Genomic DNA, 25,878 nt, shown 5'->3' with positions numbered 1-25,878 from the left:
TGCTTTTCAAACCTATATAAAATACTTTTTGCAATGGAATGCCCAATAGGAAAATGTCCATTTCCCAAAATGTTCCATTTTGCAATGAAACTCCATATAGTTTTTGTAATATATTTCTTGGTATGGCATTGTTAGGGCAGTCGTGATCTCATGGTTAAGGAGATAGGCTTTAGATCAGAGGGTTGCAGGTTCCACTCCCTACCACATGCCATGGCTGGAGTGCCCTTGAGCAAGGCACCTATAACCCCAATACTGCTCCAGGGACTGTAACCAATACCCTGAAAATAAAAGATCCCGCTAAGTGTAATATAATGTAATATAAAAAAAATGTCTGCGTCATGTGTCTGACATGTAAAGTAATGATGATAGCATTAGTAGTAGTAATAGTTGCAACATTTTCATTCCCATTAGATCATTTCTAAGCCTGTGTATTTGTATTAATACTACCATTGATTACACAGATGACCCATTGGGAGGAAAGCATTGTCATTTTCCTCCTCCATACTTGTGGAAAAAGTGTGTGTGTGTGTGTGTGTGTGTGTGTGTGTGTGTGTGTGTGTGTGTGTGTGTGTGTGTGTCTGTGTGTGTGTCTGTGTGTGTGTCTGTGTGTGTGTCTGTGTGTGTGTCTGTGTCTGTGTCTGTGTCTGTGTCTGTGTCTGTGTCTGTGTGTGTGTATGTGTGTGTGTGTGTGTGTGTGTGTGTGTGTGTGTGTGTGTGTGTGTGTGTGTGTGTGTGTGTACCTGAATCATCTTTCTCGCTGCTGGCCTCGCTGTTGGAGTAGTCTACAGACACACTGTCGCTGGCATCACTCAGGAATGAATCATCATCGGACACCTGAACACACACACACACAGACACACACACACACGCACGCACATACACACACACACACAGTTATTCTGACCAAACTACACGTCACCTTTGGAGAAAAATATGCTGAGTCTCTCATCTTGTCTCATCTCATCTCCTTTTGCTAGCTGGATAAAAAATGGCCGTGCCGTGGCTCAAACGGTAGGGCACTGCCCTGTCACGCCCCGGAACAAAGGTTCGATTCTGGCCAATCAATGGTCATTTCCCGATCCTCCCCCACCTCTCTCTCCCACTCACTTCCTGCCAGCATCTCAGACTGTCCCATCAAAAACAAAGGTATAAACCCCTCACCCCCCAAAATATATATTTTTTAAAAACATGGATATAATCTTTGATTATAAATATTTCTGTGGACAAATCAGGCACTAGCCTTGCCTATGAAGAATTCAATTTAGAAAAAGAGGATAGTTCAATGCAATTGTAAGGTTTTTTTGGGACCTTAACGGTCCTACTGCTTAAAATTTTACGCTTTTGACCAACTAGACATCTTCAAACTTTAAACTTTAAGCAGTTATTTGATCGTGGACAGTATATGGGTGTGGTGTACCCCTGTGTGTGTGTGTGTGTGTGTGTGTGTGTGTGTGTGTGTGTGTGTGTGTGTGTGTGTGTGTGTGTGTGTGTGTGTGTGTGTGTGTGTGTGTGTGTGTGTGTGTGTGTGTGTACAACGTGCAGCTATTTATCGCGGTGCTCTGGTCAGGGGCGTAAGCCTAAACTTATGTGTGTGTGTGTGTGTGTTACGTCTCAATGTCTGTGTGTGTGTGTGTGTGTGTGTGTGTGTGTGTGTGTGTGTGTGTGTTATATGTGTCTCAATGTGTGTGTGTGTGTGTGTGTGTGTGTGTGTGTGTGTGTGTGTGTGTGTGTGTTATATGTGTCTCAATGTGTGTGTGTGTGTGTGTGTGTTATATGTGTCTCAATGTCTGTGTGTGTGTCTGTGTGTGTGTGTGTGTGTGTGTGTGTGTGTGTGTGTGTGTGTGTGTGTGTGTGTGTCTCATGCGTCTCAATGTCTGTGCAAGTATAATGTGTTGCCATTAATGGCGGTGTTGTGGTCAGGGCCGTAAGCTTAAACGCTTGCTCCCCTCACCTCGTTGTCAGTGGAGCTGGAGGAGAGCAGGTACTCGCGCGCGTCAAAGAACTCCGACAGCGAATCGGAGAGCGAGCCGCGGCTCTCGTTGGAGCGCTGGTGCTTCAGAGGGCTTCCCATGCCACCCAGGCTGTCCTGCAAGCCGACCGGACCGGATGAGCAATCAATTCATTAATAATCAACATCAGTGACCGTTCAATCAATTAAGTCATCAATCAGAAACAGCGCTGGGGGAAATCGAGTCAACCAACTCATAGAAGATTTAAAATACAGACACAAGAAGTGATGGGTTTCACAAAGGACATGAGATAGAATGTACATACACACAAGACAAACGGTTGTTCAGACTGTGCACGCCACGCACTCACACACACGCACTCACATACGCACACGCACACACACACATGCACACAGAGTACAAGAACACACAAACACATCCACACAGTGGGCAGAAGCATTCCAAAAATGTGGAATATATGGCATATAATTTCTGATTCCAGGTTGCCAATCGGACACGCACCAAATGTACACACACACACACACCTAAAATCTCACACACACCAAGCGTGCGCGCACACATGCGTGCGCACATGCGCACATACGCACACACACACACCTCAGTGTTCTGTTGTTCCAAGACCAGCTTGATTTGCTTTTTCTCTGTGGACAGGGTTTTGTAGGCGGACTGCAGAGTGGAATGAACTGGAGAGGAGATGACATGACCACAATAGAAAAGTGAGACAGAGGAGGGGGTTAAAATACACCACTACACCACTACAACAAGACTACACGAGACCATCTACTGATCTACTTTCAGAATTAAAATGGAAATTAAATGACATGAAGATGAAATGTCAAACATGAACATGAGATGTGACATCAAAAAAGAGAAAATGAATGGAAACATGTGTGGCCAATTTTAGAGATTGATCTGTGCATATAGAGTGATGTAATCTGCACACTCACTTGAAATCAGACAAAGAGATGGAGAGAGAGAGAGAGAGAGAGAGAGAGAGAGAGAGAGAGATAGCGAGAGAGAGAGAGATAAAGAAAGATAAAGAAAGAGAGAGAGAGATGGAATTGTGCCTATTGTATATGTACTGTAAATATGATCCAGAGACCCAGACTCACTGGTGCTAGCTAGCCTGCAGAAGTCCTCCTGTAGCTGGGCAGCATTGGTGGGGGAGTCAGGGGTCTGGACGTAGGCCTCTCCGTAAGGCGGCTCGGTGGCTGTAAGGTTAGGGTTGGACACGTGGAGACGGGTGGGACTAGGGAGGGGGACCTGAAAGAGGGAAGGAGGGAAAGAAAGAAAGAAAGAAAGAAAGAAAGAAAGAAAGAAAGAAAGAAAGAAAGAAAGAAAGAAAGAAAGAAAGAAAGAAAGAAAGAAAAGAAAGAAAGAAGAGAGAGAACTAGAGAGAGAGAGAGAGAGAGAGAGAGAGAGAGAGAGAGAGAGAGAGAGAGAGAGAGCGCATCAGCAGTTGTCACTTTCACAGCTAGTTGCTGGAATGAAATGGAACTGAGTGGAGGGGAGACACTAGGTGGCGCTAGAGCCTATCCAGGAAGATCAGAGAGACAAGACACAAGGACGGCTAACCTGTCGCTTGCCAGATCTGTGCGTTTGTGCTCAGAGCTACACTTCAGCTTCGATCTGGGAGGAAATTCCTATTCACTAAACTTCACTAAACACAGCTAAAAGGTCACCGAACCAATCAGTATCATGGGATATATTCAGAGATGTGAAGTTACAAAGCAAAAAGCGACTCGTGGCTCACATGGATTCACGCGTCAACATAGATTTTGCCATGTTAACTGTACTGTCGAGTGTAGTTGAAGTAGCACATCATTAAAAATGACAGACAGCGCTTTTCACAATCACAAGCTAGGGTTTTTGATTAAGCCACAGCTTAGTTGAGCTAATCGGTGAACTAATTAATAGAACACCAGAACGTGTGGAGCAAGGTGGAAACGCATTCATGTGGTGAGAGCCGGGTTAAAGGAAAGGTGGGGGAGGGAGGATTGTTGTCAGACTGTTTCATGATGGTACCATGCTTAGCAACCAGCTCTATAGGTCTGGCTGCATGACAGTTGCTAAAGACTTGTGGTAAAGCCTAATGTATAACACAATACGTTGACATAGCAACCTCCAGGGAAGCCGACAGGGGGTGGGGACAAAGGGGTCAGTTGTCCTGGGCTCAGGGAAAGAGGGCCCTTATTCTTCATTACATTGTATGCACTTGATGGGGGGCCCTTTCAGGTTACTTTGTTCTGGGCCCGGCAAAAGCTGTCAGCGGCCCTGGAAACCTCTAAAGGTTGGGTCTGACACGTGTAAAATTGTGTCTGTGTGTTTAATGATGGTGCAGTGCTTTGACATCAACCTCTACAGGTTGTTTCTGGAACTTGCTACAGGTTAGCCCAGGGTAGTTGAGCATTAGTGGTGACTGGTGAGCTAAGCAGTCATAATGTACCCATGAATCTGACTTTCAAGCTTCAATGGTCAAGTCCTGACTTGAATGACCTCCAGAGAGGACAACACTAATGCCAAGACTCAGACTCAGAAGAGAGCAAACAGTTTTGAAGTGCTGAACGCAATAATCTGAAGTGGCTGTAATGTCTTTGTGTCCGACACTTTCCAGTTTTAAGGCTGGCTAAAACAATCGTTGAGCCAATGAGATGTAATATATGAAATGTTTAAAACAGAGGCTGGGTGGGTGGGTAGGTATGGTGTGTAGGTTATTACTACACGAGTTACAACAAGTATGAAGCAAACAAAAGCTCAGCTAACAATACACTTAAAATGATCTCCTCACAGATTGCTGTGACCTCTACCCTTAAAAAAGAACATGACACAAAAGAGACATGAACTTGTGACGTACAGATTAGTGGTGGCTGCTTGATAAATCACGTGGGAACATACTTCACTGAGTGGCCAAAGGTGTGTTGACAGTGACACAAATATGCTGGGAGTCAAGCTAGTCTGAGAGTTCCTTCCATGAGGTTTGTGTGACATTATGAATCATCACAGAGACATGTTACGCCACATTACGCAATTACGACGCGTGTCGTAACAACACTTCAGAGGAGTAAAGGTCAAACTTTTAAAACAATTGCACATCTAAACCTACGTTGTTCCCTTTTATGAAGCCGTCTGAAGTGGTGTTGTATCGACACTTGAGTAAGTCATAAAGTTTGAAACTAACCAGGCAGGAATCAAGCGTGCTTGTACATCTAAAGCTGCATTGCTCGAGATACAAATGAAGATTATGAAAATAAAAATAAAAAAACAATGCAAACTTGTCATAATGGCACAATCTTGTTGCCGTCTGGCTGATGGAAAACATCATAAAGCTCTCTTACTCTCGCTTGCTTTTTATCAACTCCATCTGCTGTAGGATTGCAGAGCAAATCTCTGCCAACGCGCACACACACACGCACACATGCACACACGCGCACACGCGCACACACGCACACACACGCACACACGCGCACACACGCGCACACACACACAACTTAACGGTATGTTGACATTGCTTGAGTGGGCACTCTGGTTTATTGTGTGACTTCCTCCATGACACTAATATGGACAAGCAAATATAAGACCAGCACAGTAGAGCACTGACTGCACAACGCTGCATGTAGGCTAACATCGAATGCCATCCAACAGGGATCAAACCACACGTTAGCATGCACTTCTTGAATGCTTTCAATATCCATTCATACACTATAGTAAGTCCTAAGACCAAGACTGTTTAATAACTGCTCAACTTGGTGGTAGCACTTTATAATGTTACACTATATACATGTTTACTATAAGCCATATACCATACCATATACCACCATGTTTGAATCACTTATAATCATTTGTTGATAGAAATAAATGATTACTAAATACAAACTACTCTACTACACTATTATCTCTGCTATACTATTATCTTGTAAGGGCTTATGACATACTCATGGAGAGTTTGGTTTATTGTGGGGGGGAGACGGGACTCATACTTAAAGGTGAACTGTGTAAGATTTTTAGTTGTTTATTTCCAGAAATCATGTTACCCATTCACTAATGTTACCTTTTTCATGAATACTTACCACCACCATCAAATTCTAAGTATTGATTATGACTGGAAAAATTGCACTTTTCATACATGAAAAAGGGGATCTTCTCCATGGTCCGCCATTTTGAATTTCCAGAAATAGACATTTTTAGCAGCAAAAATGACTGTACTTTAGCCATACTAGTAAATACTAGTTCATTACTTTGTAAATATTCATGAAAAGATCATATTTGGCAAAACGCAGCACAGTTTCAATGAGCAGCCTAGTTGCAGTACCGACTCTGGCCACATCCTACACAGTAGACCTTTAAGGCGTTTAGGGAGGAATACTTGGAGTGAGTTGGGCGTTACTTGTAGGAAGGGAGGGCTTACTCGTAACTGAGTTTGGACCTACTTCTAGGGGGTTAGACGTTGAAGTGAACCGAGTTCATGCTTACTTGTAGGTAGTTGGTGCTTGCTCGTAGCGAGTTGGTGCTTACTTTTAGCGAGTTGGTGCGGCTTACTTGTAGTGAGGCGGTGCTGCTGTCTTTGCTGGAGGTTTTTGATCTCCATCTTTTCGGCCCTCTCTTCTCCTTCTTAGAGCCGCCATCAACCTAAAGTTAAATAAAGACAGAGATGAACTTCACTTGTACAAAAACATGGAGGCACACATGCGCACACACACAAGCAAATTCATACAAATAACAAACCCTCCCATACCTGCACATAGCACGTGAACACTTACACATGCACACACACACACACACACACACACACACACACACACACACACACACACACACACACACACACACACACACACACACGCATACACACGCACACACACGCAAACACACACACACACACATAACAACTCGTTAAAGCAATGTTTTCCCATTTTCACTTTTATCAGTTAAAACAGACATAAGAGAGAACACACGTTTTAGATTAGTGAAGAACACAAACACACACATGCGAGACTAAACTCAAATATGGCTCTCTTTTAACACCAACGCAATTTAACCCATTGATGCCTGATGTTGCGTAGCGCAACATTGGCCCTGACGCCTGGAGCTGCATTACGCAACATTCAGGCTCATGAGATTTGAGACAACTTTATTAAACATCTCTGTTTGTTTGAGATGAATGAAGACATTCTAATGAAAGATGAGGGTCTTTGGGTTTAAATGCAACTTAGTGCATATTTTTATGTGCTTCAGAAGTTGAGATATTTAGTTTTTTATAGTCTGCGGGCAGCGTTCCTTAAAAAGGGTTCAGGCATTCAGCACCTTTTTTGCAGGTGCCTTAGGCGTCAATGGGTTAAACATTAAAAATGAATTAAAAACATTTCACACACACACACACACCACACACACACTCACCGGCAGCATGTTGATGGCTGGTGCGGAGTATGCGTGATGCAACACCTCCATGTTCTTCAGCAGCAGGTTGAGCTCCAGCAAAAGGGACTCGCATTCACTCAGGTCTGCGGTGGGCGCATGAACGCATGGGCAGAGTGAGGGAAAAAAGACAAACAAATGGTGGTTTAACCAAAGCTTTTCCCAATAGAAACTCTCTGGTTTAACCAGCTATAACGACACTAATGTAGCAGCTCTGTGTGTGTGTGTGTGTGTGTGTGTGTGTGTGTGTGTGTGTGTGTGTGTGTGTGTGTGTGTGTGTGTGTGTGTGTGTGTGTGTGTGTGTGTGTGTGTGTGTGTGTGTGTGTGTGTGTGTGTGTGTGTGTGTGTGTGTGTGTGTGTGTGTGTGTGTTAGTGGCTCGCTGGACCCATAAGATTCTATGACAATTAATAGCTTGTAACTAGAAGTCGCATCACCAGACGCAATAATTTAACTTAAGGAATAGTGTAAAAAATGAGCTCATTTCCAGACATGGTGCTGTAACGCTTCAAGTTCTTTAACAGCTCTTTTGAAGGGCACCGAAAGTTGTTTCTTTCACATTAGAAGTTGAGCCTGCCAATGACTGCAACAACAACAAAAAAACCACAACCCTCAAGAAAGAGAGAAGTAGGCGAGGAGGAAGTGGGAGAGGAATGAAGAACATTCAGGACAACGAGAAAAAGGGGGAAAAGAGTAAAGACCTTACCAAATGTTCTCCTTTAGGGACATGAATTGCAAATAATAACATTTGTGAATGGGCCAATACACTACTAAAAACAAACTACTACAAATATTACACAGTGCCCCTTTAAACGACCGATTAAGACTTGGTCATTACCATTTGGTGACAATAAGGTTATAACAGAGGCTCTGTGGCTCTAAGGCAGTGTTTCTCAACCTTTTTTTAGGCGAGGCACCCTTTCAATTCATGAAAAATTACAAGGCACCCCAAACCAACAAGCCGTAACATGGCATCGCATCCGATACCACACAAGCTTAGAAAAGTAACACATTTGGAGACGTCACACGACCTACGTTCGAAGTTGCAGTTGACTGGGGCGACCTATATTTACTTTGTTGTGCGTAAATGGAAGATGAAAGACTCCACTGACTAGCATTAACTTATCAATTTAGATCAATATGTATTATATTACACAATTTATTTATCAGCCACGTTTCCGCGGCACCCCTGAGGGGGACCCGCGGCACCCCAGGGTTCCCCGGCACCCCTGTTGAGAAACACTGCTCTAAGGGGTTAATGTGTTTTAGGAATGATAGTTCCAGATGTCTGCAAATCCACACTCATGACTGTAGACATGGGGAGGTGCTGCAGTACCACAGTAACCAAAAACTCTCTAGGGATGCACCGATACCGATACTGCTCATTACACTCATACTCGTACTCATCAAGCACTTGCCGATACCAGGAACGATACTGCTATTACACAAAACAATGCAAAATCGTGTCACGTTCTGTGGACTTGAAAGCAGCATGGAAAAAAAGTGCCACCTCATACATTTACTAACATTTAAATCTACATGGAAATGGACAATAAAAATATCACAGGTGGAAAAAAACAAGGCTGTGCATTTATTTTCATTGTATTTTGGTAGTAAAAGGTATCGGTATCGGTACTCGGTATCAGCAAAGTACACACATTAATGTACTCGTACTTGTATCGGTTTTCAAAAAAGTGGTGCATCCCTAAAACTCTGATATCAGCAGCATGTGCCAACATTCAACCTTAACCACTCTATTTCACCAGAAACTACATGGAACAAAATACCAAACTTCCCCTTTAAAGATATTTTCCTGTGTTTATGTACTCAATTATTACTACACTATACTGTTGGTCTAGAAATATGGACATCCTCTATACTCGTCCTCTATAATATGGCAAATGATTTGGTCGAGATGTCACATGCATATATTTGATACAGACATGCATAGAGGATGATTGGGACAAGCCAACCGAATGGCCACAGATGGTGTGACTTCACAGATAACAGGTAAGGCAGTGGAGGTATTTGCATGTGCCTCAGTATCTCGAATATGAAGGGGTTATAAAGTAATTCAGTTTCTGTTTGCGCAGGGAAACGTACAGCACATCTTTTGTACAGGCTTTCGGCCTTCACAGCGCTTTCGCTTTCACATTCACTTTAATATGCCCGTCAACTCTTGATAAATGCTGGCTCTTCTCTTGAATTTAAATAACTGAACCATAAAAGATACTGTTCTAGGACTACTGTTCTCACCAATAAAATATACTGTTCTAAGCACTATATAAAACTCATGTATTATTATTATTAATACTGTACTCCTATAACTACTTTTACTACTATTACCATTACTACTAACAGGGCTGTAGACTCAAGTTCATTACCTTCGCCAGAAGGTTATGTTTTGCCCGCCGTGTATTTATTTGTGAATATGTCTGTCTGTTTGTTTGTACTTCGTCTAACTCAGTCAAAACTGAGCCGATTTTTATGAAATTTTGTGGGATGATTGGTCATGACCCAAGGAAGAATCGATTAGTTTTTGGGAGTGATTGGGTCAAAGGTCAAAGGTCAAGGTCAAAATGTTTGTTTGTACTTCGTATAACTCAGATAGAACTGAGCCGATTTTTATGAAATTTAGTGGGATGATTGGTCATGACCCAGGAACAATTGATTAGTTTTTGGGAGTGATTGGGTCAAAGTTCAAAGGTCAAGGTCAAGGTCACGAAAAGGTCAAAAACGTACATTGAGCCGATTTTTATTAAATTTAGTGGGATGATTGGTCATGACCCAAGGAACAATCGATTACTTTTTGGGAGTGATTGGGTCAAAGGTCAAAGGTCAAGGTCACGAAAAGGTCAAAAACGTAAATTGAGCCGATTTTTATGAAATTTAGTGGGATGATTGGTCATGACCCAAGGAACAATCGATAACTTTTTGGGAGTGATTGGGTCAAAGGTCAAAGGTCCAGGTCAAGGTCACGAAAAGATCAAAAACGTAAATTGAGCCGATTTTTATGAAATTTAGTGGGATGATTGGTCATGACCCAAGGAACAATCGATTACTTTTTGGGAGTGATTGGGTCAAACGTCAAGGTCAAGGTCACGAAAAGGTCAAAATGTAAATTGAGCCGATTTTTATGGCATTTAGTGGGATGATTGGTCATGACCCAAGGAACAACCGATTACTTTTTGGGAGTGATTGGGTCAAAGGTCAAATTCAAGGTCACGAAAAGGTCAAAAACGTTTTTCTTTGCCAAGCACTATATGCCAGAAGAACGTGTGCATGCTGAATTGAATAAGAGGTCAAGACTGGGCCAAAAATGTAATATTACGATATTCCGGTCCAATTTAAATGAAACTAACACCAAAATTTGGAGAATGTTATGCCCCACACTTTGAAGATGGCCAGAAAAAAATATGTGGCGTAGGCGAAGGTTTGCGCTCTACCGAGTGCCCATTCTAGTTTTTCTATGGATTTGGATTTCGCTATTAGTTGGACTCGGACACTGCTCTTGCCAAATTAAGCTTTTGGACTCGCCCGGATCTGTCTAATTTAGTTTAGAACACTGGCTATCATAGATTCTAGAGTGGCGCTTGAAATCTTCACATCCATGGCATATGGGTTACCTTCAAACTTCGTATTATTGACATTCATCCTTTCCATTGTTTAACATTGACCGACATATGACTTGGACTTGACTTGGACTCGGTCTCGTCTCTGACTCGAACTTGACTATTCTGGTCTAGGACTTGTCTTGGACTCTACAAAGGGGGATTTGACTACATCCCTACAACTAATACTAAATGATTTAAGTGTTTGTATAGGCAGTATCAGTCAGGTGTTACTGTACCTTGGCAGCATCGCTCCAGGTCATCGTTGCTCTGTCGCAGGCCGCTCATTGCCTGCATGGAGGCCTGCTTGGTGAGCACAGCATTCTAGAAGGAGAGAACACAGGATACAACACCCTTACAAACATATAGCCAGGCAAAAATAAACTAGGACATACGTGTGTGTGTGTGTGTGTGTGTGTGTGTGTGTGTGTCTGTGTGTGTGTGTGTGTGTGTGTGTGTGTGTGTGTGTGTGTGTGTGTGTGTGTGTGTGTGTTTGTGTCTGTGTCTGTGTCTGTGTCTGTGTCTGTGTCTGTGTCTGTGTACCCTCATGCAGTTGCTGAGGTCTGACTGCAGGGTTCTGTCGTTGGGGTCCATGGCGATCTCATTCTGACGGAACACACGGTGGTCACGCAACTTAGATACCCAGTTATCAAACAGCTCTCTGGATTTCACCTGGGAACACACACACGCACGTACGCACACACACACACACAAAGTTATCAAACAGCTCTCTGGACTTCATCCGAGAAGAGTAACTTGCGAACTCCAAAATAAAGTGTCACCAACATTTTCAGTACATGCCGCAAAATAATGACAACCAGGGATCTAAATTAACTTATTTCATCAACAGCCAAAATGGCTAGTATCTTACCAGCCAAACGCACACTCACTAATGAATGAAAGTGGCTAGTAAGTTTTCTAAAAGCCCGTCGGCGGGTGTTAATTTAAAGCCCTGATGACAACAACGAGCGCAGTGTACAGTAATTAGTGTTACCTTCAAATGATAGATGCTGTCCTCTGTGTCCAGGTCTATACACATGGACTTCTTCTTGATGGACATGACCGACAGGCCAACGTCAATGCAACCCCTGCATTTCCCTCTTTGCAGCTAGCAAACAAAACAATACACAATTAAATGTCTAGTACACCCATTTCAGGGTGGGCGATATGGCAAAAATGTCACTTCACGATTTTTTATCAAAAAAATCTCGATTATGATTTTTTTTTCATCACGATCTTCCATTGAAAAAAATGAATTAACAATGAACAAAAACAGGCATTTTATATACTTGCAATTTTTAATTTGCAATTGATAAAATGTAATAATATAAAATATATAATATATATATAAAATACTCTGATATGGAATGAGGAAAATTTTATATAAACATAGAAAAACACCATACAACTCACATCAGGTCCAGTCTTCCCATACTTTAGAATTCCCCTTTCCAGAAGGAAGAACCTCTGGGGAAAAAAACAGGCCATGGAAATTGAATTATTTAAACAGTATACGGAAAACAAAACCGAGGGAACAGTGTGGGACTGCCCAAAATACTGTATACATACCTTGCTACAAATTAAATTTATTATCATTATCAAAGAGCACAGTGTCTGTTGCAGTGCAAGTGGTTTTCTACATGCACAACTATTTCAGTAAATTGGTGTCGATTTTATTTATTTTTTTATGTATTTTTACAGTGCTCTTGAAGAACCACCCCCACCAACCAAACCCACCACCCACTGCCACACACATAAACACACACACACACACACACACACACACACACACACACACACATACACACATACACACACACACACCCTCGCCTTCTACAGCTGCGCCTGTGGTGAGTGATCCTCACTGTTCATATGTTGACAAATGGCATGTCGTTTGGCCGTGTGCAAAATGTCTATGTACATGTGTGTACAAACTGTATGCGTGTACGTGTACGTGTACGCGTGTGTGTGTGTGTGTGTGTGTGTGTGTGTGTGTGTGTGTGTGTGTGTGTGTGTGTGTGTGTGTGTGTGTGTGTGTGTGTGTGTGTGTGTGTGTGTGTGTGTGTGTGTGTGTGTGTGTGTGTGTGTGTGTGTGTGTGTGTGTGTACAAACTGTATGCGTGTATGCGTGTGTGTTTGTGTCTGTGTACATGTGTGTACAAACTGTACGCGTGTACATGCGTGAGTAAACTGTGTGTGTGTGTGTGTGTGTGTGTGTGTGTGTGTGTGTGTGTGTGTGTGTGTGTGTATGACGTCTGTGTGTGTAAACCGTATGCGTCTGTGTTGACAAAGCTGTTGGCTCTCCTCTTCCATCCCGCTAGCCCTTAGCTCATCCTCAGATACCAAATGCAGCACAGGGCCGAGAGGGAGGGAGCTCCACGTTTGGTAAGTAATTGGGTTCTAGTTCAGCCTGTCTGGTGCTATGCCACTGAACTGTGTGTGTGTGTGTGTGTGTGTGTGTGTGTGTGTGTGTGTGTGTGTGTGTGTGTGTGTGTGTGTGTGTGTGTGTGTGTGTGTGTGTGTGTGTTTTCAGCCTATCGGGTGCCATGCCACTGAACGCTTCTGGAACTTCTGACGACGACTGGGTGTGCTCATCATTATTTCATGGTGGTGTGTGTGTGTGTGTGTGTGTGTGTGTGTGTGTGTGTGTGTGTGTGTGTGTGTGTGTCTAGATACCAGTCTCAAAAGACTCATGTTCACTTCGTCTGTGTGTGTGTTCATCCGTGAGTGTGTGTGCGCGTGTGCGTGTGCGTGTGCGTGTGTGTGTGTGTGTGTGTGTGTGTGAGTGTGTGTGCGCGTGTGCGTGTGCGTGTGCGTGTGTGCTTGTCTAGATATGTGCGTCACCGGTCTGAAAAGAGAGTCACGTTTGCCTCGGGTTGACGGCTATGTGTGACAGCGATGACATCAGTCCTAAAGAATCATCCTCACCTGCTGGTGACGTGTGTGTGTGTGTGTGTGTGTGTGTGTGTGTGTGTGTGTGTGTGTGTGTGTGTGTGTGTGCATACTTTCTGTATGTTTGTGCATGTGACATACCACTGTGTGTGTGTTGTTGTGTGAATGATAGCACTTTGTGTGTGTGTGTGTGTGTGTGTGTGTGTGTGTGTGTGTGTGTGTGTGTGTGTGTGTGTGTGTGTGTGTGTGTTGTATGTGTATGCTGTGTGTGTGTGTCGCATCATCTTCCTCACCTTGTGCCATCCCTTCATGGGCCACTTGCGTTTCTTGAGCAGGACGCCTTCAATGGCATCAGGTAGCTGGGCGTTACCCAGCACGCCCCGCAAGCCCTCCACCACCTCCCAACTGTCCTATAGAGACCAGAGAGGAGAGCAGAGAGAGAGTCATACCCGTCAACCCTCCCGTTCTACCCGATAAACTCTATTGTCTTCCCGAAAATATCCTGATTTTTCACATTATCAAAAAAAAAAAACGTCGGTCCAGAAAGTCACCCCCACAACCCTGCAGTTAGCCTAAAGCTAGATTCACACCTCGCGTAACTGGCGGTAACCTCACTCATACCTCCCTGGCGACGATGGCGTGCGCTCAAAATTACGTTTTCTTAAAAAAAGGTTAAAAAAAAGAATTAAAACTTTTTTTTAAAGTCTAAAATATCGGGATATATATCGCCGTGAAGACCATGTATCGGGATGCACATGTATCGCAATAGCCTACGTATCGTATCGTGACTCGTGTATCGGGATGTGTATCAATGTGGAGGTTAGAGAGAGACAGAGGGGAGAGAGAGGGGGGGCATGCATACAGACAGGGAGAGAGGGTTTTTCAAGGACAGTACTGGTAATCACTTCACATGACAGCTGTCTGGTGCATTTTTAAAATACACCGTCACTAAAAGGTCATTGAGGATGGGGGATGGGGGGTGGGGGGATAAGGCCTGTCATTAGGCTATAGTAGGCTACAGTACAATTATATTGTCAACGCATGTTGATACCATCTGCTTTAAAAAACATCTATTGCAGCTTTTGTCTTGTAAACAGTGACAGTGAATGAAGTAAATAAATTACAATTTTATGTAAAGGTAGGGGTGGTACGGTTCACAAAATTCATGGTTCGAGGTCAAGGTCACGGTTTTCGGTTTTCTACGGTTCTTTTTTTTAGTTCATGATAAATGGTGCACTGAGAATATTAAACAATATTTAAATAACTGCAGTTATAAAGTGATGATGCGCAAGTTGAATTTGACCTTTTGCATGTGTCTGAGAACTGCCTCTTGTGCTAACCTGCGCTTGCACTTAAACTGTGCGCTGTCTGAGCGTTCCAAATGCCCTCTTTCAATTGGCTAATAGAATCGGACTTATCACTAAATATCCTACATATGGTTTGTATAGGCTTATAATGTGAAAATGGTGTGATTTTAATTGTGTTATTCTCTGATTGCTCTAATACGCTAATGTTTTAATCAGAGAGACTGGATAAGATACTCGCAGAATCTTTTTTTTCCATATTTTTCTGGGCAGTACATGAATTGCGGTTTGTGACGGATTGCATGGTTCGGTTCGGTATGTGTGTGAATTGTACGGTTTCGGGTTTCGGTGCGGTTTGTGCCATCCCTAGTAAAGGGTGATTTCTCTGGTGCGATGCATGAATTAGCATCCTTTACATGTATTTCTAGACGTGGTCCCAAATAATGGACTGAACTAGATTTGTTCCCAGCACACGCACCTGTCTGCTGTTGGGTCGAGAGGAGTCGCTGTCATCGCTGTAGGACGACTGTCCCGTCTGGACTGACTTCTTAGAGGAGGAACGGTGCGAGCTGTGTTCTGAGGTGCTCATTCTGGTTCTAGAACACTCTAGAACTCTCAGGTTCTAGAACTCTCTTATTGTTGGAGCAGCAAACCGCAGTCGAGTCAGTCTTCTTCGGATATGGGGACACCTTCGTGTCACCATGACAACTACAAAAAAGAGCACAGACAGCAAGGGTGTCAACAGCAGTTGAACTGACGTCATTAAAATATACAAGGCAATCTTTGAACAGGTTAAAATAGCTTTAGTAAATAGGCGTGTGCATGATTGATTTAGCTAAAATAGGCAATATGTTTCAGCCATGGGCCTTCATCCAGGCAATGCAGCTGAGCTGACATCAGTCATTGAAGAGTTCAAAGGTTAGAGCAGGTTTGCACACTGAAAAAGACACTAAGGTCAAGCAAAAGGAGTTTCTTTAATTTTTTTGTGAGCAGAGCAGATGTTTGAGGGTGCTGCCTGAATCAGTGGTCTCTATGATAGTAACCATCACCAGTCAGAAAAAAACTGTTGTGTCTACAGCTTTGATTGATTTGGAGTGGGTCGTGTTTGAACCTAAAAACTACCGAGTCAGCTTTGAGGTTAGTTCAAAGTTGTTGGCAGACAAACATACCTATGGGACACTAACAGCATACTGCTGCAGGTGGGTATTACAAGAAAATATTTAACCCTTTCATGCGGAGGCACTGTTGTAAACGTATTGTCACCAACATGGTAATGACCATGTCTTAATCTCTTACTTAAGACTCTCTGTAATGTCATAGCAATGTTGTTATGATATCATTAAGCTTTTTTAGCAAATAGGGAATGGGATCCCCACCCCCCTCAACAAAACTTGTGGCTATGCGGGAGTGACTTCATTAGCTACTTTGTTGTTTGTAATGCGATTTCCCATTGGCAACTGCCCAAGTTGCTAACTAGCGAAAAACTGCGCTTTCAAGAAACGCACCCCTGGTCTGTCTGTGTTTGGGAGTCCTGACTGTTTCATTAGCGGATTAGCATTAGCTACCTCCACTACCTGGTTTGCTACACAACCACTTTCTTGAAATAAGCCCCAGGGGCCAGGAGTTATGTAAACCTCACTTTTAAAGGCAAGTCGTTCGGTCACATCTCACTCACACACATGCACAAGTGCATACACGCACGCGCAGGCGCACACACACGCACACACACACACACACACACACACACACACACACACACACACACACACACACACACACACACACACACACACACACACACACACACGCAGACACACACACACACACATACACACATGCTGACACGCGCACACACACTTCTGGGACACTAAGAACATTCTTCTTCAGGTCCCAGCAGTTATGTAAACCTTAAGTTTTACAGGCACGTCGTTCTGTCACATCACACCTTGTGCCCTGCACATGACTTGGTGAGAAGATGTGATAAGGTTTCTACTTTTTGTCTGTGCACAAAAACGTCATGACCAGACACACAAACATACAATACACACTAATCTCAGTCGCTGATATCTTCAGCACCGCAATGACAGACAGAATGAATAAGATTGTAGAGACTGAATGCAGTTGAATAGGGGTGTGCAAAAAACATAGTCAAGACAAAACTATATTGTATCGGGACCCCTGTATCGTGACATTAGACTACTGATTTTTGCCAATACCCAACCAGTCAGTAGAAAGAAGTCCACACACTTACTCTTATTTAGAAAAGAAATACGGTAAACAGTATTATCATAAACTACATGTAGTTATAAATTACAAGGCAGCATTACATGTTTTTTGTTTTTGTTTGTTTAAACACAGTGTTGTGAGGAGGGGCAAGACACTGGCAGCAAACCACGTAAGCTCATTTTTTGACCGACAACGGTTTCCAACAATCAGAGGTTGAGTTGTGCGCAGGCAGGGTCACGCAGCCAGGGGGAAACAAAAAATGAGAACCCCGGTATTGAAGCTGTACTGCATTCTGGCATTCAATTGCTCTCTAGCATAATCAAAATCGCAATACACATCACATCATAAGATAAGATAAGATAAGATAAGCTAAGCTTTTACTGTCCGTTTACACAGAAATTTGTCTTGCATGACACTTCTCCACAATCCACATGTAAATGCACATTAAAAACACACAAAACACAACATGGCCATCATATGTATCGCAATGTACGTATATTGCATCATGACTCATGACCCCTTGTGTTATAACAGGTACTGCATCGTGAGGTTGCTTGCCATTCTCAGCCCTACAGTTGAGCCAGCATAGGCATCATAGGCATATCTATGTTTCAGCAAGGCTGCTACACAGCTGACTGCACGGCTCCTCTAAGCTTACCCCTCTCTGCCATAACTCTGTAAATTGCTGAAGCAATGGTTGTGAGATGCACTTTGACCTCCCATCACTAGTGGTCGTTATGAAATGCTCATACTTGACTGGAAACAGAGGCTGAGGTGACATCTGTAAATTGAAGCTAGGCTATACATTATATCTCAGGACATTGCTCTGCCATTATAAGCCAATTCATGTTGGTGGAAAGGAAATAGGTCAGGCGTGTAAAAATAGAGCTTCTATTTTGATAGAGTGAGTTTTTAAAGCAACAACTTCCGCATCAAAAAGGAAGTTCTCACACAGCCGGCATCTAAACTATAAATAACTTGTTCAATCATTTCATTGAAGTGATTAACTTTACAGTAAGGGACAACACAGAGATGGAAACAAAAGATCCTTTATAGAGTAAAAAACATGATGCAATATAAATGTGAATACAAATCACAAGCACTTTTTGTGGCGTATTTGCACCTCCATCTAGTACACAAACACACATGGCCATTCCAATCATAACACAACAAAAACAAGTGACGAAAATGCGGGTTAGATAACATCGGCCAAATGAATTATTTGGATGCTTTGCCCGAGGCACGGAGCCCAGTACTCTTCCACTCGCACTCGTACACACTGACTCTACTCCTAGTCTACTGTAGCTTCTGGCCTTGTTTCTATTGTTTGGCAAGACTCGCCTGTCTGTCCTGTCGCACCCAGCTCTGTATAAAAGAACACAAGTGCACGAGAGACAAGAGAACACGGTCTGGTAAACCTCCTATGGACAGGAAGCACTCAGAGGTGGGATCAACAAGCATCATTCAAATACCTCTGTGTGTGTGTGTGTGTGTGTGTGTGTGTGTGTGTGTGTGTGTGTATGCGTGCGTAAATGTGTGTGTGTGTGTGTGTGTGTGTGTGTGTGTGTGTGTGTGTGTGTGTGTGTGTGTGTGTGTGTGTGTGTGTGTGTGTGTGTGTGTGTGTGTGTGTGTGTGTGTGTGTGTGTGTGTGTGTGTGTGTGTGTGTGTGTGTGTGTGTGTGTGTGTGTGTGCGAACGGTGCTGCTCAGAGCTATGACAGAATCACACCAGAAATAAAACTAATGATTCCATTGATGTATGCATGTCTTGTTCTTTTTCAACTGGTTCCGGAGTTTTCCAGACCAGGAAGACATCTGAATGATGCACGGGTCAACATGCATCTCAGTGTTTCCCATCGGCCAAGTTGGTTTGTGTGGTGCGAAAAGCTCAGGCCAGCGAAAGTGCTGGTCGGTGGTTGACGTTTAAGGGCATAACACAATTTTTTTTTTAAAAGCTATTCCAATTTCTGAAAAAAAAATGGAAAAATAAAGCACTTAGTGGTCTGTGGAATTTCGCCTAATTTTTGCCATTTTTGGGAAAATGTGTCCTGCATCAACACATTGCATAGGCATGTCACACCGCAGGAAAATGAAGTCACACCACAGGAAATTCACTGCATTATGGCCATTTTAATCCTTTTGTATACATGACTGACATCTGAGCTCAAACTAACTTGATAATGATATTGTGTTTAATCTTAATATGTGTTTTCATTTATAAAAAAAATACTTTTTTCCTTCTATAAGAGCAGTCAGACCTCAGGACACCATAAAATGAACCTAAGCATTGTGGGACAGAAACATTGCAATATGAAGACATATCAAAAGGTTAATAGTCATCTTAAACTTCCACAGCACTCTCCAATAACTGAGGTACTGACTGGTTAGACCCTTGTAGTTGGCCTTGCAGCTGCCCGTTCACAAACATTGACATACATGTCACCCCACAGGACGCAATTTGTGTTACGAAATTGAACTTGTAGTTAATATTACTGTCTTGAGTTTTTTCACATTCACATATCTAAATATAAAATTGTGAAAGTGAAAAAGTGAAAGCCCATTGGGAAACTCCAACTCCCATTGTCATTGTGACACAGCACTCCACAGCACACAAGTGAACACTGCACACTGCACACAACGAAATTGAATTTATGCCTCACCCGTGCAAGGGGGCAGCCCTCAGTGGTTAATATTAGTTAATATTTATGCAATCATGCCAAATGCTTCATGCATTATTCAAAATGTTGTTGATTAATTTATATATATATATATATATCATATTGCAGGTTTCATTAATGTTACAGTCAGAGGATATTTGACATAAACCTTTACATAAATCTTAACAAAAATGTTTCTTCTCATCTAAGACTAATATGAAACATAATGTACCACATCTTCTTTCATTGACATTTGGGTTTTTTAAAGGAAAATAACAGTTTTGTAGGTTTTTAACCAACGTTACGAAAAAACAAGGCGTCACGTCAACCACCCTGGTGTACCCCAACTGACGTGTGCTGGTTCTCTCTCTCTCTCTCTCTCTCTCTCTCTCTCTCTCTCTCTCTCTCTCTCTCTCTCTCTCTCTCTCTCTCTCTCTCTCTCTCTCTCTCTCTCTCTCTCTCTCTCTCTCTCTCTCTCTCTCTCTCTCTCAAAATGTCAAAACATACAATTGATGGTCAATGTATGGGAAACACTGCATCTGTTGAACGTCTCTCTCTGCATGTGCGAACACTGCTGCACAAACCGTCAAGAAAATCAGACCATTGATTGCAGGGTATGTTCCGTTATGTTCTTTTTTCTGGATTCCTCCACAACCAGGAAAGTATGAGAATTGTCAGGGCAGCATATCATGGGACACATCATGAGTTACTAGCCACTGGGTATGACAAACAAAACAATACAACTTTCACAAAGTGTACCCTCAGTTTGGTCAAACTGACTACAACGCAAAACGTTAGCCTTAATGTAACGTCACTACTAGCACTAAGGATGGGCCCTGTTTAGCCTAATGGATAAGATCAGAGTGAAAATACCTGCAACTCAGCATGTTGGAATGTGATTCAAGTGTAGGCAACAAGATAACCCAAACACACAAAAACGGTTTCCCTGGCAGCAGAATCACACCATCAAAACATCACAACTTTTGACTGATTAAAAGAAATGTATTTACTTTGGCTAAAAAACACCTACAATATCACTCAACCTAAATAATACATTTTTTTTAAATCAGGTCTTGCTCCCTGATCCCGACATTCTATGTATTATTAAAAAGGAAAGCCACCATGTGCTCTCACGCGGCATGTGGGGTCATGGATAAATAACAAACCTTGACTAAGTATTCATGAGTTAAGTTACTATGATAAATGATGCGGGCCTGGTTTAAAATGTCAGCTACTGTCAGCTGTGGCCTAATCCTTATGGAGTTTGTTGTAGGATATGTAAAATGACGCCTAGCTTAAAAAGCCATTCATTAGAAGCTGGGTCAATGACGTTTTAGTAGTAGTTCACGTCAGGGTGGTGCAACCACAGCTAATGCCTCTACTGTATGGATTAAATTGGGTATTTTTGGTTTTAGTGGATTATCTAAGAAGCATATTCATTACCGTACATTAATTACCAATTACTAATTCATTTATGGGCATTAATTTACTGTTGTTGCACCACCTGACGTCTGAGCCCAAAATCAGATCATTGACCCACCTCCCATTGGCCACTGGGGTCTATGGAATGGAGAAGGACTTGGTTGTCAGATTAGAGAGGTCACAATGTCAAGTCCTGTATCAGTAGGAAAAATGTGGGCATCCATCCTCACACACGTACACACACATACGTACGTGTGTGCGCGCGTGCGTGCGTGCGTGCGTGCGTGCGTGCGTGCGTGCGTGTTGGGAGGGGACTCCATGCTCAAATGCTTCTTCTGAACCTGACACTGCCCACTTTGCACAATATTTACAGTCAATGACACACACACTCTCTCAGTCACACACACACTCTCCAAGTCAGGCAGTCACACACACACACACACACACACACACACACACACACACACACACACACACACACACACACACACACACACACACACACACACACACACATTATGACGCTGCACTGTTGCAGCTGAACAATTGTGTTCCAAGAATAATACAGTCAGAGTTAGTTGATGCTCTTTGGCAATGTCGTAAAAACAAAAGAAGGTGTGTCAAACATGAAGCAAAAACCTTTTGTTGGGCAATGGTGGAGATGACAATTACAGTACACAGACATGAACAAATCAAGAGAGCAAAAAAAAAAAAAAAAACAGGCATGAGCGCTATAAAGTGCACATGAATACCAGTGCTTTACTTTGCCATAGATGAGAGATTGGTGCGTCAGTAGCACCGCAAGGGCTCTACTTGTGTGTAGACAGAGAGACAGACACACACACACCAGTACAGCACACCAGTAGAGCAGTGTGTGTGTGTGTGTGTGTGTGTGTGTGTGTGTGTGTGTGTGTGTGTGTGTGTGTGTGTGTGTGTGTGTGTGTGTGTGTGTGTGTGTGTGTGTGTGTGTGTCTGCGCTGTCTAATTTCCAAATGCTATGTTTAGAGGAACATGGTCTTGCCATGAGTCATCAGAGGAGAAGAATGCAGCCTACCACTTTGCAAACGGGAGGCAGAGTTACTTTACACAGGGAGTGGCAGAGAGAGAGCTGTGTGTGTGTGTGTGTGTGTGTGTGTGTGTGTGTGTGTGTGTGTGTGTGTGTGTGTGTGTGTGTGTGTGTGTGTGTGTTAAGTGCGCCTCTGTGAGTGCCTCCTTTGAGTTTAGTCTAAACATGCCCTGCCCACATAAAGTGGGCAAGCACAGGCCATGTACAGAGAGGAAAAACTGCCTCAAAACTACACTGCACTCCTGCACTACTGAGTACCACCAAATGCCACACGATTACGGACTTTTTCCATCCTATATTAATGTTCCCATAATATTTTATGAACATATGTTTCAGTGTATTTAGTTCTGAATGTCATGTTATACCGCACTATCACCTGTCAAATGTGTGCGTGTCTATCTATGATGTAATGGAGTAACTGAAAGAAGGCTAACCTTCGAAACAGTCTGGAGGACATTTCATGATTGGCAACTGGCCAGTTTGCAAATGAGCAAACACCTATGCCTACTACTGCAACCCCTGTGTGCCTTGTAAACAAACAAAGTTAGAATGATATGGTGGTGGTGGTGACCAGAATGTTATGGCTCCAAGTCAGTGGTTACGACCAGGTCACTGACTTTATAGGTGTGCTGCTCAATGGCATTATTGTCACTCTTGCACCTGTGTTTTTGATTGCAAATGTGACTTGTCATGCACACACCTCATGTTGATGGTGGGTTTGTTTTTTGTTCATTGTAAGTTCCTGGAATACACTATGCAAATGTGAACAGCAAAAGCATAACTTTGTAGTTTGCCCTCTAAATTGGAAAGGTGTTAATACTCATAGACACCTTGCTTTATCATGGATTGGACGTGTCTCTGTGCGTCAATCCAGAGAACTAGGCTACAATTACTATCCATGTGTTCTGCATGGCATAGCTACTATTTCCATTGGGCTGCGAAAAAGCTAGAACTATGTTATAGCTAAATGTCTCCTTTGTACACAAGAGGACTGCAATTTTGCCATAACGCAGTGACCAGTTCAACAGGTCTCTCTTTTGTTCAGACAGGAGTGTTTACATGCCCGATAGCTGTCAAAACATTCTGTCTAGCAATTGAAAAAGAAGGTCCACGTCTGCATAACGCATCGCATGATGGGTCGTTATGATATAGAACTAAGCACTGATGGTAGACAGAATAAGAGGTAGCCTATACCCTCCCTATTGGTTCATATTGTGGCGATCTTTGCACTGAAGGTCTGTAATTATTTTTAGGTTCAAAAGACTTAGCACAGCATGTACTTTTGGTCGATTACAAGAGAAGCCTCTATGCTACACAGTGCTCCTTACATTCTGCCGACTTCCTGCAAAGTCAGATGCTGCTATTAGAAACATCGAGATGCTGAATAGGCTACCAGTACGGCTACCGCGTACGGATAACATATATAGTCAAGAAACATACCTAGACAACTTCCACTGGATCCCGGTATTGAGGAAGTCTTGCGTGTCTCTACTAGAAGTTGTCCACGGGAGCTTTTATCATCCCCGAGGCCAGCCCCGGGTAAAAGTCAAAGCTGTTAACGAGATCACTTATGTCCCCGTGGCACGTAAGCTGTCAACACTCGTAGGTCTGTATCCTTACACAATGTGATTCTTCATAACCGCACACAATCCTTGAACGAGGGATGCTTACACTGCAATAAGGGAGAGTGCGACTGCTGGACGTTTGTGTCAAACTTTAGAGAAGTTACGCTACATGTTCCTGCATGTTTGGAGGAGAGTGCGAGAGACGGAACTCAGAGTTGATGGCAGCTTGTTCACCCAATTAGCGTTGGTTGAACATTAACGCTGCCCAATCACAGCCTTGGACTGAAGACCTAGCAAAATCGTCCCACGCCGACGTGTCGACATTACGTAATACAGGTAAGAGTAGGTAAAATACAGGCTAGTGTCTGTGTCTATGAAATATAAATATAAAATTGTTAATTTAATCTGGCAACCAATGACCAAGTAATTTTAAGTTTTCAAAGCCTACAATTCTGCCATTGCTCTGTAAAAAAAAATGCACTGCATCCACCCCAAAGTGCAAGGGTGTCTGACTGTCTGTCTATCAATAGGTCTATTCTAGGCCTAGCCTACAGTGTGCAGTGTACCAAAACTCTGTGGACCTCCACTCCAGCAAACCCTGTTATGTAATGTTCACCATGTTATGGGTTTTGAATTTTGAGTTACAAAATAGTTATAAATCATAACTTATAATTATTATAAGTTATGATTTATAACTAATTTGTAACTCAAAATTCAAAACCTATTATTAAAGTCTATAATAGGCCTGCGCTCAAATCAAGCGCTGGGCCTTGGACTAGTCTGAGTGTCCTGTCAGACCATCTCCACTGATAGAGTAGCAAACATTCAGTATTCATAGGCAGGGAAGCCGACGGGGGGGTCTATTGCCCCGGGCCCAGGGAGAAACGGGGACATACCCAGACATACCTCCTCCGATTAAGAAGGGGGTCCTTTCACATGTCAGCGGCCCTGTTCATAGGCCTATACCTCTCATATAGGCCTATATCTCTCATATTAAGATTGCCATAACATATAAGATTATGATTATGACTTTAAATCAATATCTTATACCCAGTCAACAACATAGCCTATACAGCCTTTCAATATTACACTGCACAACAGTAGCCTGCCGTTACAAAAAATCCCAAAACCTTTCCCTAGAACAGTACGAACCATGAAATCCCAATGCGGATACTACCACCTTGTGGTGACAAGAAAACCTAGATCTGAGCTGGACAAACTTCTCTGTAGGTCTGGTTGAATAGCTATTATATCTATCTATCTATTATATCTATTATTATATCTCTCTATCACACATTTAGGTTTTAAAGTAACTGGACCAGAAGTTAAAAAATGAGGCAATTTTCTGATGAGTACACAACTAACTTAGCCTTAAAAATACTAGACGATACCATCCCATCCCTTATAGCCTACTTTGAATACTCCCCCCTTTCGGTCAGAACTCAAATAGGCCTACCGGTTAGGCTACCCTTTTTTAGGACAAATAGTTGGTTACCATCATTTGTTTCTAGAAGCATCCACGTTTTACATAAGATAAGTTCAGACAGAGTAGCTTTAATATAATAATTGTATAGGGTTTTAATTTAATTTTATTGCCAGTATTTTTTATTTTAATCTACTGTATGTTTTGTATGTTTTTTAGCCTCGTCTTTGTGTGCTGTTGTAATTGTCTGTATGTCCAAGTTTATTGTATGGCTCCCAAAACCAAAGACAAATTCCCTTCGGGGCAATATAGGTTTTCAGTCAATGGGGCAAATG

At 42.7% G+C, this 25,878-nt stretch overlaps 1 protein-coding gene across 2 annotated transcripts in view; it reads right to left on the bottom strand.

Moving 5' to 3' along the window:
• osbpl3a (oxysterol binding protein-like 3a) overlaps window positions 1-24,319 on the bottom strand; it is a 38,711-nt gene extending 14,392 nt beyond the window's left edge. The window contains exons 1-13 of one of the 2 annotated variants that reach the window (XM_063185353.1): window positions 23,996-24,319; window positions 15,665-15,894; window positions 14,176-14,292; window positions 12,405-12,458; window positions 11,986-12,099; window positions 11,535-11,663; window positions 11,231-11,315; window positions 7,365-7,468; window positions 6,483-6,596; window positions 3,083-3,233; window positions 2,568-2,653; window positions 1,952-2,086; window positions 741-834 (exon numbers count right to left, since the gene is read on the bottom strand). In XM_063185353.1, the coding sequence (XP_063041423.1) occupies window positions 741-834; window positions 1,952-2,086; window positions 2,568-2,653; window positions 3,083-3,233; window positions 6,483-6,596; window positions 7,365-7,468; window positions 11,231-11,315; window positions 11,535-11,663; window positions 11,986-12,099; window positions 12,405-12,458; window positions 14,176-14,292; window positions 15,665-15,775 (1,294 nt within the window). In that variant the 5' untranslated portion in view covers window positions 15,776-15,894; window positions 23,996-24,319. The remainder of the gene's footprint in view (window positions 1-740; window positions 835-1,951; window positions 2,087-2,567; window positions 2,654-3,082; window positions 3,234-6,482; window positions 6,597-7,364; window positions 7,469-11,230; window positions 11,316-11,534; window positions 11,664-11,985; window positions 12,100-12,404; window positions 12,459-14,175; window positions 14,293-15,664; window positions 15,895-23,995) is intronic. The other variant, XM_063185354.1, reaches the window with a different exon arrangement.
• Window positions 24,320-25,878: the final 1,559 nt, after the last annotated feature.

Source organism: Engraulis encrasicolus, chromosome 20 (genome assembly GCF_034702125.1).
Source record: "Engraulis encrasicolus isolate BLACKSEA-1 chromosome 20, IST_EnEncr_1.0, whole genome shotgun sequence".
Lineage (NCBI taxonomy): Eukaryota > Metazoa > Chordata > Actinopteri > Clupeiformes > Engraulidae > Engraulis > Engraulis encrasicolus.
This window is presented reverse-complemented; position numbering and strand designations above follow the sequence as displayed.